The sequence below is a fragment of the Paramormyrops kingsleyae genome, chromosome 3, assembly GCF_048594095.1.
Source record: "Paramormyrops kingsleyae isolate MSU_618 chromosome 3, PKINGS_0.4, whole genome shotgun sequence".
Classification (NCBI taxonomy): domain Eukaryota; kingdom Metazoa; phylum Chordata; class Actinopteri; order Osteoglossiformes; family Mormyridae; genus Paramormyrops; species Paramormyrops kingsleyae.
The window spans coordinates 15,862,530-15,874,415 of NC_132799.1; the positions used below are offsets into that span (position 1 = coordinate 15,862,530).

The following is an 11,886-nucleotide window of genomic DNA, read 5'->3' on the forward strand; positions in this document are numbered from 1 at the left end:
CGTTACGTCTCTCAAAACTTACCAGTATTTTACTATTGCTAGCTGAAATTCTATTGAAATGAAAATATGGATCCATTTAACAAGTTACCTATTAACAAAATCAGGCAACTGCTACTTTCTATGAATTAACCTGCTTCATAAAAAAAAACTTTATGCTATTTTGACAAATTTTGACGGGTTGGGTGGTGGTTGTCATGCATTTTAAGCAGAATGACAATTTTCAGTTTAACATTGTAATTAAAAAATTCATCGTCATTTACCTGGGATAATTAAGTGAAATCACCTATATATCTTGATTGTTAGCAAAACCAAACACTGTCCAAGAATATTCTGTACGGGAAGCCCAGCCAAAGCTGAAACATACGTCCGGTTAACCTGCTCTACGAAAGAAATGCACGCTTTCTGTAATAAAACTATTAAGTAGGCAGCTCGTGTTAGTTTTAGCGAAATACGGGTATACTGTGCACACACGTTACATTTTCATGTTTATCAGGCTGGACAGCATGTATGTATGTATGTGTGTGTGTGTGTGTGTGTATATATATATATATATATATATATATAAATAAAATCTTGTAAAATGCAGATTAGAATAAAAAACTTCATCGGAGAATTTCAAAGCTATCAAGGGGAAACAACCCTCAATGTGAATCGATCTGGTGGGCAGTAAATCAAAAAATATATTTGCTGAAAACATTAGCGAAAGGTCCCTATTTCCACCTGTAGTTACGCTAGTGCATTCACAGCAACCGTGCTAAAAATGACATTATGAAAGAAGCACGTTATTAAAGCGATCTTAACATTTGAATGGAAAATGTCAGCCTGAAATCAAGCAGGACATTAATGACCATATGCACTTTACCAATCCGCTCGTAATTATACGGAAAAAGGCGAGGGGGGATTAAGAGCACTGCGAAGAAAGACAACGAGAACGACGACAGCCATCTTTAGCAATCCTTTATTGAAGATAAGGTGATTATGTTTACTGTATGGTATGAAACATCACAATATCATACTGGGAACTATCGGTACAAGGAGTTAAGGTGAACACACAGGGAAACAGGGCACTTGGGCTGCCCATGTACCTCCACAGACCTCACCGACCCATTCGGATCCGTCCCCCACCCTAAGGGAGGGACACGAACGTGCACCCGTACGCATCTTATCCCGATCTCATTTACAGCAATTTTCACTGACAAGGCTAAAATCTAGGAATAAATAAAATATATTGTTGAAATAATTATTCTATATACCAATAATTGTAGATATACAAAAAAAGGTAAGGGTAAGTGACAACGGGCACCGTAAGCACAAAAAAATCTATCATTATTTTCATTTGCAATCAGTTACTTTTGTCTTATCACAGGAAGCGTTCCAGCAAAATGCTACAGTTATGTGTATGGCTGGGGGTTGGGAATCAAACAAAATGAAAAGAGGAAGGGTAATTTCACATAATCCATTTGGAAATGCAGTTTTAGAAACTACACACGAGGGCAAGTAATATCATGAATTGACAGACTAACATAGGAAAGAAATCAGAAGTCATCACAAGGCTTCCACAGCACGTATCCGCCGTCGCCTTGGTGAATACATTCATTGTTCGACAACCGATCCTCGCATTTGTAACTCTGTCATTTCCTTAAACAGCGGAATCCCAACTCAACACATGCACAGCTCACAATCTTCTCATAAAAATCAATATTATTGCAAAAATAGAACCACACACAAGATATTCAAGTACCTAATAGTTATATGGCAACCAGACTTCGTACCATGTCACCTCTCAGGGTCAGGGGAAAAAAAAAGAAAAATGATTCAGCCTGAGTCGCAGACATACCCCCATTACCTTGTCGTTCATTCACCAAAAGAACTAGAGGAAAACTGACTTTAACCATTTTTAATTTTTATTTTTGAGTATTAGTTCTGTTTTTTCAATATACTTTTTTGTGTTGTTTCTGAACATCACAAACAGAACCATGTCACACAATACTCTGCATCTGCAAGAAAAAAACATTTAAAAATCAATTTGTTTAGAAAAAAATCATTTAACAATCACAATTTTACAATATTATAAGAGGAAAATAAAGGCGAGTTGATGCAAGACCACCGTCGTGCAAACGGGAGCCAGCGGTAGAGAGAGACCGGGGGGCGGGACAAACCCCGACAGGCTGATAGGTGTTAAAGACTCATCCATCCAGAAATCCCAGCGTTCCCGGAGTCCTCGCACACATGCGTCGATCCCATAAAGATTCTTTCCACACCCACAGCTTTTCAGTATCTATATAGTTTCAATATTCTCATTTTCTGGTGAGTTTTATTTACCTTTTATACAGCAAGCACAGTACGTGACATCTGACACGACAGGAAAAACGAAAGGGGGGGAACTTAAAAATATATATCTGTATATATATTTATATATTTATATATGTTTTTTTTTCTTCTCCTCTCAACAGCAGGATAAAAGGCTTGTGACGGAAACAGAAGAGTGAGATATCTTCCAGGAGAGAGATCTCCTCCAAGCCTGACTGGGGGGGGGGCAGACAGGGCGCGAGTTGGGCTAGGGCGGGGAGGTGGAGATTGGGGGAAGGGGGGTTTGCAGAAGCTCTCAATCTTCAACTCTTTCAAAACAAATAAAGCCATAATCCAGCCACTTTGTAAATAAAATAAAAAAAAGTGATACATGCGTTTGTCAAATTCGCTGTATCAGGACCCCCCTAGAAGCAGCGAGTGCGCATAGCATCCCCCAGCACCCTCGCAAACTGGTGGTCCCACGCTGTCCCCCCCATCCCCAGTCTGGAGTGGATCAGGGACTGGACCTCCGTGGGGCAAACTGTCTCCCATCTGCAGAATCTTTATTTTAAAAGAACAGAAAGGCACCGCATTTCATACGGGCAGAAGCGTCCAGCCGTGAGTCCTCCCTCAGACTGTCCTCATCCTCTTCAGTTGCAAAAGGGAACAAAAAAAAAAACATCAAAAGCAACAAAAAGTAAAAATACTTTACCACATACTCTCATTCATTTTATCATCTAAGTTCCTTGTCTGACTCTTAAAACAGGAAGAAAAAAAAAAAAGTTAGCATCTGTGTTTCCCGGTGATTGTTTTAAACTTTATGGTCCAATTGATCTGCAGGACATGTCAAAGGGGAGAAGGCAGACAGATAGCGACATCATCTGTTTTGTGTGAATTCAGGACTTTCTCAGGTGGGGGTAGGGGGAGGACCTCTGCCCAACGGCTACCAGGGGTCTTCGAGATCTCCACCATTCTGAGGGAGAGAAGAGATGAGAGTGAGGCAGACGGCGGACGTGACAGAATGATCACCCAGAGAGACTGCCTGATCACACTTCCCAGAGCACAGAATAGCAGAATACATAACAGTGACACTTTATTCATGCTCATGGGGAAATTGTTTTTTTTTGATTATCCCATCTTTCTCTCTGTGACACCCAGACACATATACAGGTGAGAAAAGGACAGTGCTGGCCAGCATTCAGCATCCCTGGAGCAACTGGAAGTTTAGGGCCTCTCTCAGGGGACCAATGGCAACGTCTGCCAGCACTGGGATTCAAACCAGTAACCTGTTGATCACCGGCACAGTCCTATCCCACTGAGCTACACACCACTACCGTAAAAGGGGCGATGACCCTACAGTGCTCACAAACAAGCTTCCTATTGGCACTCAGACAGATCTTACATTAGGTAACAGAAAGCTCTTAGCTTGGGATGACTCTCATGAAGTCAGGTAAAAGGGGCACTTATGAATTGGACTGAACCGGGTCAAACCAGAACAGCTAACACAGGAAAGCTTGTGGGGTCTTGGTGTTCATGCAGGCTTCACTGTCCAGAACATCTGGGAGTGAATTTAGCACCTTTCCACAGTATTCTACAGTCTGCCAAATGCACTCAGGCAACGGAAGGACCCCCGAATGCTTAATGACATTTTACCTGCAGTGACTCCTCTCACATGCCATGGCAGCGTTCAGAGAATGTTACTCAAAGGCAATGGAGGTGGACGACGAGCCTCTTTGGCAGTGAAGAAAGGTTCACCTAATGCAAGTCAAACTCCTATAGAGTCCCAACAACAGAGCTGCTTTCCATAGCTTCCCAGATTCACCCCACAGCAGCAGAAGCCCACAGTAAGCCACAGATTAGTCATGCATCATTAGATACAAGGCTGCAATCACATTAGTGCATACATTAGCTGTGAAGAGCCCAAAACGCAGAATGCGGCACATATTACAAATACCTTGACACTGCTTCATTATGGCTCTCACTGCATTTATCCAAACCACACACTGACCAAAGTGTCCATGCTTGCTCCAAGAAAATGCCCTCACAAACACTATATTAAAGTTAGGACCTCTGATCTAAGCTTTGGAGGAGAAACTGTACCAATGGGGGGGGGGGAGAGGCATCTTCACAAGTGATATTTTTCAGTTCAGCTTTTCTGTATCCTCCTGTTAAATCATGCTTTTCGATATATTTCTGTAAAAACACCAGAAAGCGGCAGGCTGTGCGCTCTGACATTTACTGGAGATTTGACTAGGAAAATTACCCTTCATTTTGTCATCTTGGTGGTCTCCTAACAGGCTGTTATCAGGGGGCTGCACTTTCCAAAGGCAAGAGACAGACCGCAGTGCTCAACACCCTACTTTTCTGCTAGGATTCTGTGTGCCGCTCCCACAGAAAACAGGGGAAAAAAAAGAGCTAACTAAACAGTCATCAAATTTAGCCAGTACTTAACATTTTAGGAATATGACGATTTCTGTCACCGACGTTACCCCCTAATAACAGTGCTCGACAGTGCATCTTTTTTTTGCAGGGAGCAAATTGCTTTGGGTGGGGGTGGGGGGGACATACACGCGTGAAAAACCATGCGGTATTTCAGTATGAAATACATTCAACCCTTTAAACCAAAAGGATCAGACAGCTGGGTAAAACGGATGCTTGTGGCCTCTGATCAGTTTGATTACTACACAAATACAGTTCAGCTAGAGAATACTAATCCAAATTCTGACTGTCATTCCCATTCTACTGGATAACCCATGTGGCAGACACTCTACCTGAGAGACATACCTGTCAATCAGCTCTCATGATGCACATGTACTTCACCGACACACAAGCTTTGCTACTGTCCCAAACATCTTTGGGGAAGAGTATTTATTCTGTAAACTTTACGCGCATCACTGATTATACAATCCTGTTGTTAATATTACAGTATAACACTGTCCCAGATATAACAGCTGACAGTAAGATCTCCTTTTTCCCATTGATTGATATCTTCAAGGGCAGAAAGCTACACAATTGACCTCCAAGGTCATTCTCTTACTGCTGATTTTAAGTTTCCATTCAAACCACCCTGCAGATCGTACTTGTATTTTGTTTCTTTTGTTCTTGGGTCTCCAGCCCACAACAGCACACGAGGCCCACGTAAAGACATTTGTTGCCTTCTGCTGGACTCTTTCCTTTAGCCAAACACCAAATGTGTAGAAAAATGCTTAATGTTTCCTCTCCACACAGGAAATTTAGGTGAGACTAGCTCCCACACTTTTCATGACCAACACTGGTGCAAAACAACAAGCGTCACCATGTGGTAAGTAGCAGGGTGGGGCAGGGGGGGCTGGAGACAGACTTGTATAGGGGGCACATGGCGGGCAAGTCGGGATCACAAGGGGGTCAGTGTTAGGGTTGCAAAGGGGTGGGAAATTTCCAGGAACTTTCCATTCAGTTGGAATTAACGGGAAAATTCTGAGGATTTTGCAACCCTAGTCAATGTCCATTCCTACTAGTCAACTGGGGAGTGATGGGGAAATGCACCGCCCACACAGCTATATTGAGGTGAGAGTACTTGAATGTGCTCAAAGGGGCAGCCACTCAGAGCTCAGGGGGAGGGTCTCTGAGAAGCTCTACCCCCACGGAGGTGGTACACATGGTGCAGGATAGAGGAGATAAGAGAAGGGGTTGGACTTGGGGCTCCAGTGCATGGTGCTGGTCCCGGGCAAGCTCACACCCACGCAGGGGCACACAGGCACGCACACATACCCACGCACGGGCACGCACACATACCCACGCACGGGCACGCACACATACCCACGCACGGGCACGCATACATACCCACGCACGGGCACGCACACATACCCACGCACGGGCACGCACACATACCCACGCACGGGCACGCACACATACCCACGCACGGGTACGCACACATACCCACGCACGGGTACGCACACATACCCACGCACGGGCACGCACACATACCCACCCACACCCATGCACACATACCCACGCACGGGCACGCACAGGCACGCACACGCATGAACGCACACACACACACATACCCACGCACGCACTCACACAGGATCCCTTACACAGAACATTTAAAAAATATGTAAATCACCACTGAAGACACCACTTGTCACATACAAGTTAATCATATTTGTGACGAGTGTCTTCTTTTTAAAAATAAGTATTAAGTATTTTTCCCAGGCACTCCTTTGAAAGTGCGCATTATGAAACCTTTATGGGTTCCCCCAGAACCAATTTGCCTACGCGCTGAAAACGTGACCAATTTCCAAACAAACATGGAAAATTAAATGTGCACAGTTGGCTCAACACGCAGCAGCTTTCCTGCTGTGAGGAAAATGACACCCTCACATCTACACCAGTTAATTATCAAAGCTGCTTTGAAGCCTCATATAGCAGCTAGCTGTAGTGTTCAACTAGCAAGGCACCGTATCCCTTCACTCTAGATAGCTAACAAAATATTAATATATTCGTTATAGATCGTTAGCTCCACCACCAAGGAATGACCTTACATGCGGCAGGTGTCATTTATTGATGCCAGAAACACCACTTCCATTTACCACACAGCTAGAGGGCTTGTGTGTGAAATCTACAGAGACGACCTCATGTAACCGTATTCCGGAATATTCCCACATGATGTGCTGCTGCTCCCACACAAATGGACTAGGAGCAAACTGAGCTCCCACGTCACTCCACATATTTGCACCCCAGAGCACCTACTAAAGAGACTTTAAAAAGCAGCGGGTAGAAAGGGAACACCTCGGAGTACAAGCCACACACGCATGGTGGAGCGGGCGTGTCCACGGCCACCCGAGACCGCCAGGCCCACGTGGTCCTAGAAACCCCACTTCAGACACCCATGCACAATCTGCTACCGACTTTAAAAATGTCAAAATATTCGCTTCCAAGTCCACAACACTTAAGGGCCCTGATGTAGCAACTGAATACAACTGCTGACAGACTGCCAACCCAAAGCAGGAACCCGAACAGGTACCACACTCTGTGTCATGTGACGCCACGGAGGAGGAAGGGGAGAGATGACTGCATACAGAGAGCTCCTAAGATTGGAGGCAACATGCAAACAGATACCCATGTCAGCCAAATGCTACAGTGACCATTATTGTAGTGACTTGGGGTCTGTGTTGTATCTGCTGCTCCTAGCCAATGTAAATCATATGGGGTCCCTGTAGCTAGCTGGTCAAGGCTTTTGATATGTTTGAATGACGATCAACAACCTTAACATGTGGCAAAAGTCATCCCCTCAGATTTGTGCTGAGATGAAAAAATGATACTTTGTGAAGCTCTGGACAGTGACACTGTACAGCAGAAATGAACAACCTCTGGCACATATACTAAGTTGGTTTTGATCCCACCTCCACTTTTAACCGATTTAACCCAAGTAGCCTCGCCCACTGTTTTCAGTGCTAATCTGTTACTAGACAATGACCTAAAGGTCAGGCGGGGGTCATGTGACAAGAGTACTGGCCAACCCTGACATTCAGCAGACTCCCAGTGACAAGTCTTCCTTGGAAGGGTCCTCCTTCATTGAAAGGGTTCATCCCCCCCAAGGAGAACCACGAAAAAAGGAACACTTGTAGCATCAAAGCAGCAAAGAGGAGCCAAGCTAACAAAGCAGAGAGCATCAGCCTCCTCAAACTTCTGCTTAAGAAGCTCTATCCTGCTTGCTCTGAGGGTGGGGGGCTGGGGTAACACCCATACCTACATATTAACTTACCAAATGAAACAGGAGGGCTGCATTAATCAGAGGGTATGAGGAAACAGGAGTGAGGTCTCTACCTCTGGGCTGCAAGTGTAGCCAGAGGCTAAGATATGAGGGGCCAATCCCTTTCCAAAAGGTCCCTCAAGGGGGAGCCCCTCTCCTGACCTCACAAGGAGTGTATCAAAGTGAATCTGATGGTCACACTCAGCAGTCTGTCCCTCACTGATGCCTGACTGATTCTGGTGAGGAGATGCGCACATGCGAGTGTCCATTTTAACCCAGTCATCTCCTGCTCCAGTCAACAGCTGGAACTTCAGGAGCAGGTATGCTATTGTCTAGCAGCCACACAAAGTCTGCACACAAATAAACAGAGGGAGCACCATCACTGCGAGTCATGGGGACACCGAGCACAGCGTCCCCTTCTGCTCGTTTCCAAAACACTGACTGCAAGAACAGGCACGTACAGTCTCTCACACACACACACAGACACACACAGACCAGCAGTGGTATGGCTCAAAGCTCCTCTCCAATGGCCTCCACTCTGACTACGTGCACAGACAGTGTCAGCTCCTGAGTGTCAGCATAGGGGAGCATCCAGAATGTAACGCTGTGCTCCACATGCTCCACTCAGGAAGGGACGACATGCCGCACTCCTCCCATCCTAACCTCGGAGGTTCATGTGGGTAGGACTTAAGCTAACGAAGGCCTCTCAGTTCAGAAGGTGCGCCTCAGGGCTGTTTGGCAGCAAGAGGGGAGGGTTACACCAGAGGCTATTAGGAAGCTTGTGTGATGCAGCTGGGGAACATGCAGACACTCACCCCGTCCTCTTCTCTGTGGGGGTTCAGCCTGTTGTAGACAGCCTCAATGACGCTGCGCCTGAGGATGGAGACAGCACTGTCGTGAGACTCCAACAAGCACCACGTGTACCCTGCTCCATCTCTGAGGAAGTCTAGCAACACGCTAAAACGAGCAACGCTGACAGGTAACCAATTGGGGGCAAGATCCAGAGAAGGAACGTGCCAAATGAGCAATAAAGTCAAAGCTGTACTATACAGTTTAAACCATGAGTTACACTGTTTCTGGGGTTTGGTAGAAATATATGAGCATTGGAAGCGAGAGGAGGGACTCCCTACTTGCTGGCGAGGGCGCCCCCTGGTGGAAGGTTGGGGATGTTCTCTGTGGAAAGGTTGCGCATGACATGAACCAGGTCAGGAACTCCTTCTTCCCCTGAGGTCTCCATGATTTCTGTGGGATGGAACAGAAGGGAGAGACGCAGAAAGCTCAGATTCATTTAGCAATGAAGCTTTTGAGCAGGAAAGTCAAGAGGGGCTACAGGAAGGTCAGCAGTCAAACAGTGCAACTGAAAACACCTGCAAGAACATAGGAAATTTACAAACGAGAGGGGGCCATTCGGCCCATCAAGCTCGTTTGGGAAAGAAGTGTTTTTGGTGTGGTGATGCCCTAAACTGGCAGGATTAGGAGCACTGGGCGAGGCTGATCAGAAGAGTGGGGGGGGAGGTGTCTGTGTGGATGAGTATCTGTGTGTGTGTGTGTGTGTGTGTCCCAACCGTACATTTGAGCCCCTCAGATCAGTCAAAGCAACTGTGGAAGCCAACAACCACCACCTAGAGGAGTGGTTGCTGACAGGTCGATCTTCAAGACATTGTCAGTCGATACCGACAACATATCGGAGGGGTAAGGTAGAGCCGACACCAGTATGGCTAAGTGGGGGCATCACTGTCTCACACCACTATGGCCAGTCAGACTCAAGCCGTGTCATCACTGTCAAAATGTCAGTAAAGCATGCACTGCACTGTCATGGTAACTCGTAGCCCAGGTGCATCATCACCAGTACCTCATACCCACATAGTCAAAGACACCACACCCAATCCATACACCTTTCACAGGGACGAGGGGGAATGATCTGTTTTCCCCCCCCCCAAAATCAGCAAATCCCCTGACAAATCTGTCAGGCACATCTACTGTATGCGACTTAACGGTGAATTTGCTGTGCAAACACGCCGTTGGCTGCTGGCCTGAGGCCCTGCTGGGTCAGACAGCTGCCCCGTGGGGGTTGCCGCTGCCACCCCCAGTGCCTATGCCAAGGACACGGTGAGAAGAGTGGGCCAGAGGAGGAGACCCTGAAGCAGAGTGTGAGGCGGCGGCAGGAACAGTGCCAGCTCGATGTTCCGCCAGTACATTCTTCCGCGGAGCCGCGGCGGCCCCTTCTGGCGTGCCGAGCCGGCCGGTGGGAACACTGCTCCAACGTCGGGCCGGCGCTCTTGGCCAGCTCCAAGGGGAAGAGTTTACATAACCCAGGGACTTTAGAAAACTAGTAACAGCGTGCCAGAATGTTTCAAAAGCCCGAAAAAGAAGAGGGGGGAGGAGGGTGTAAAAAGCAACACAGTGGGACTCAAGTTTTCACGGAGTGCCGCCGTGATCTGAAGTAAAAGTAGGTCAGCATAAAAAGTACACAGCTCATCTCTGAGTGACAGGGAGATGGATCAGGGGCAGGACGGAGTGGGACGGAGCGGGACAGGGCTTCCACCTGCGATCAAATTAGCTAGAGCAGTTTCTCAAACCAGTCCTGGGGGACCCACCAGGATGGTCCATGTTTTTGTTCCCTCCAAATTCCCAGGGAATTGGGAGAGAGCAAAAACATGGACTGTCTGGGGGCCCCTGAAGACTGGTTTGAGAAACACTGAGCTACAGGACCTGACTGCAGCCTTGTGGCTCCATGGACAAAGCGGGCAGATTGAGGGGAAGAGGTCAGATTTCTAGGTCACTTGACACAGGCCAACATAGCCTGTTCTGTGACACCTGGGCCAGATGGCAGTTACAGCCATACAAAGACATGGTGTCGTCACAGGCCTGGGCTCGTTGAGGACCACTCGTGTGTGCGTGCCTACTCTGGGGTGAAGGCCTGTATCAGTATGCATTTGTTGCTACAGGAGAGGGGGAAAAGCGATGAGGACAAAGCGCTGACACACAGAGGGCAGAGAAGCAGGAGATGAGCCAAGCAGACGAAGCAGAGAAGGGCCACCAGAGACCAGCACCCACCTTCCACTCGAGACTCCAGGTACTTGTCCAGCTCGGCATCCCTCTTGACCGCCTCCTCTGACACCTTGGGGGCGTTAGGCAAACACACCAACACAACGCTCATGTTGTCCCGGCTTCCCTGGAAGGACAGAGGTGGTTAGCTTAGCTGAGGGGCATGACCGGTCACAGCACACAGCACACCTTTGTCACACACACTGTTTTCCATTCAAACAGCTTAATACATCCCCACTGAAACTGTCTGTGACAGCGGGTCCCTCAACCGGGGCTCGAACCCAGCTGCGGCTAAGAGTGCAAGGCTGCTGATCTCCTCTGGCTCACTGCCCCCCATGAAGCCCCCTGTGTTTATCTTAGGTGAGAGTGTCTCACAGGCACTAAAAACGGAAATGTGCGCCCTTTTTCCACAGGCTCTGCCGAAGCTCGGGGGAACAGCGAAAATGAGAGATACAGAAAGGAGGACGAGAAACACACATTTTCCATCCTTCAGGATCCTGCTCCCAGGATAGACTGGCAGATAAATGTGCTTCACTGGGAGGAAATTACCAGTTGCTCCACAGAGCACCAATCCTCATCTTATCAGCATAATGTGCAGGTGAATGACAGACAGCCTGGCTGCCTTGAGAAGACAGAAAAGCCAGCATATGAAGAGCTGCTGTCAGGAAACAACAAACACAACTGCACAGAAACTGTAGGACGACAGCAGCAGTCAAGAGAAGAGGCTGGTGTATTCAAAGTCGAGATCAGCATTAGAGTGGCTTCAGGGACCACATAAGCATGCCCACTGACTGGAAGTCCAAACCCAGGGCTAA

General features: G+C 47.3%; 1 protein-coding gene across 3 annotated transcripts in view; it reads right to left on the bottom strand.

Moving 5' to 3' along the window:
• Positions 1-942: 942 nt before the first annotated feature.
• The window catches only part of ppm1ba (protein phosphatase, Mg2+/Mn2+ dependent, 1Ba), a 45,226-nt gene continuing 34,282 nt past the window's right edge, over positions 943-11,886 (bottom strand). For all 3 annotated transcript variants that reach the window (XM_023804396.2, XM_023804395.2, XM_023804398.2), the window contains exons 3-6: positions 11,081-11,198; positions 9,154-9,265; positions 8,839-8,896; positions 943-3,262 (exon numbers count right to left, since the gene is read on the bottom strand). In XM_023804396.2, the coding sequence (XP_023660164.1) occupies positions 3,233-3,262; positions 8,839-8,896; positions 9,154-9,265; positions 11,081-11,198 (318 nt within the window). In that variant the 3' untranslated portion in view covers positions 943-3,232. The remainder of the gene's footprint in view (positions 3,263-8,838; positions 8,897-9,153; positions 9,266-11,080; positions 11,199-11,886) is intronic.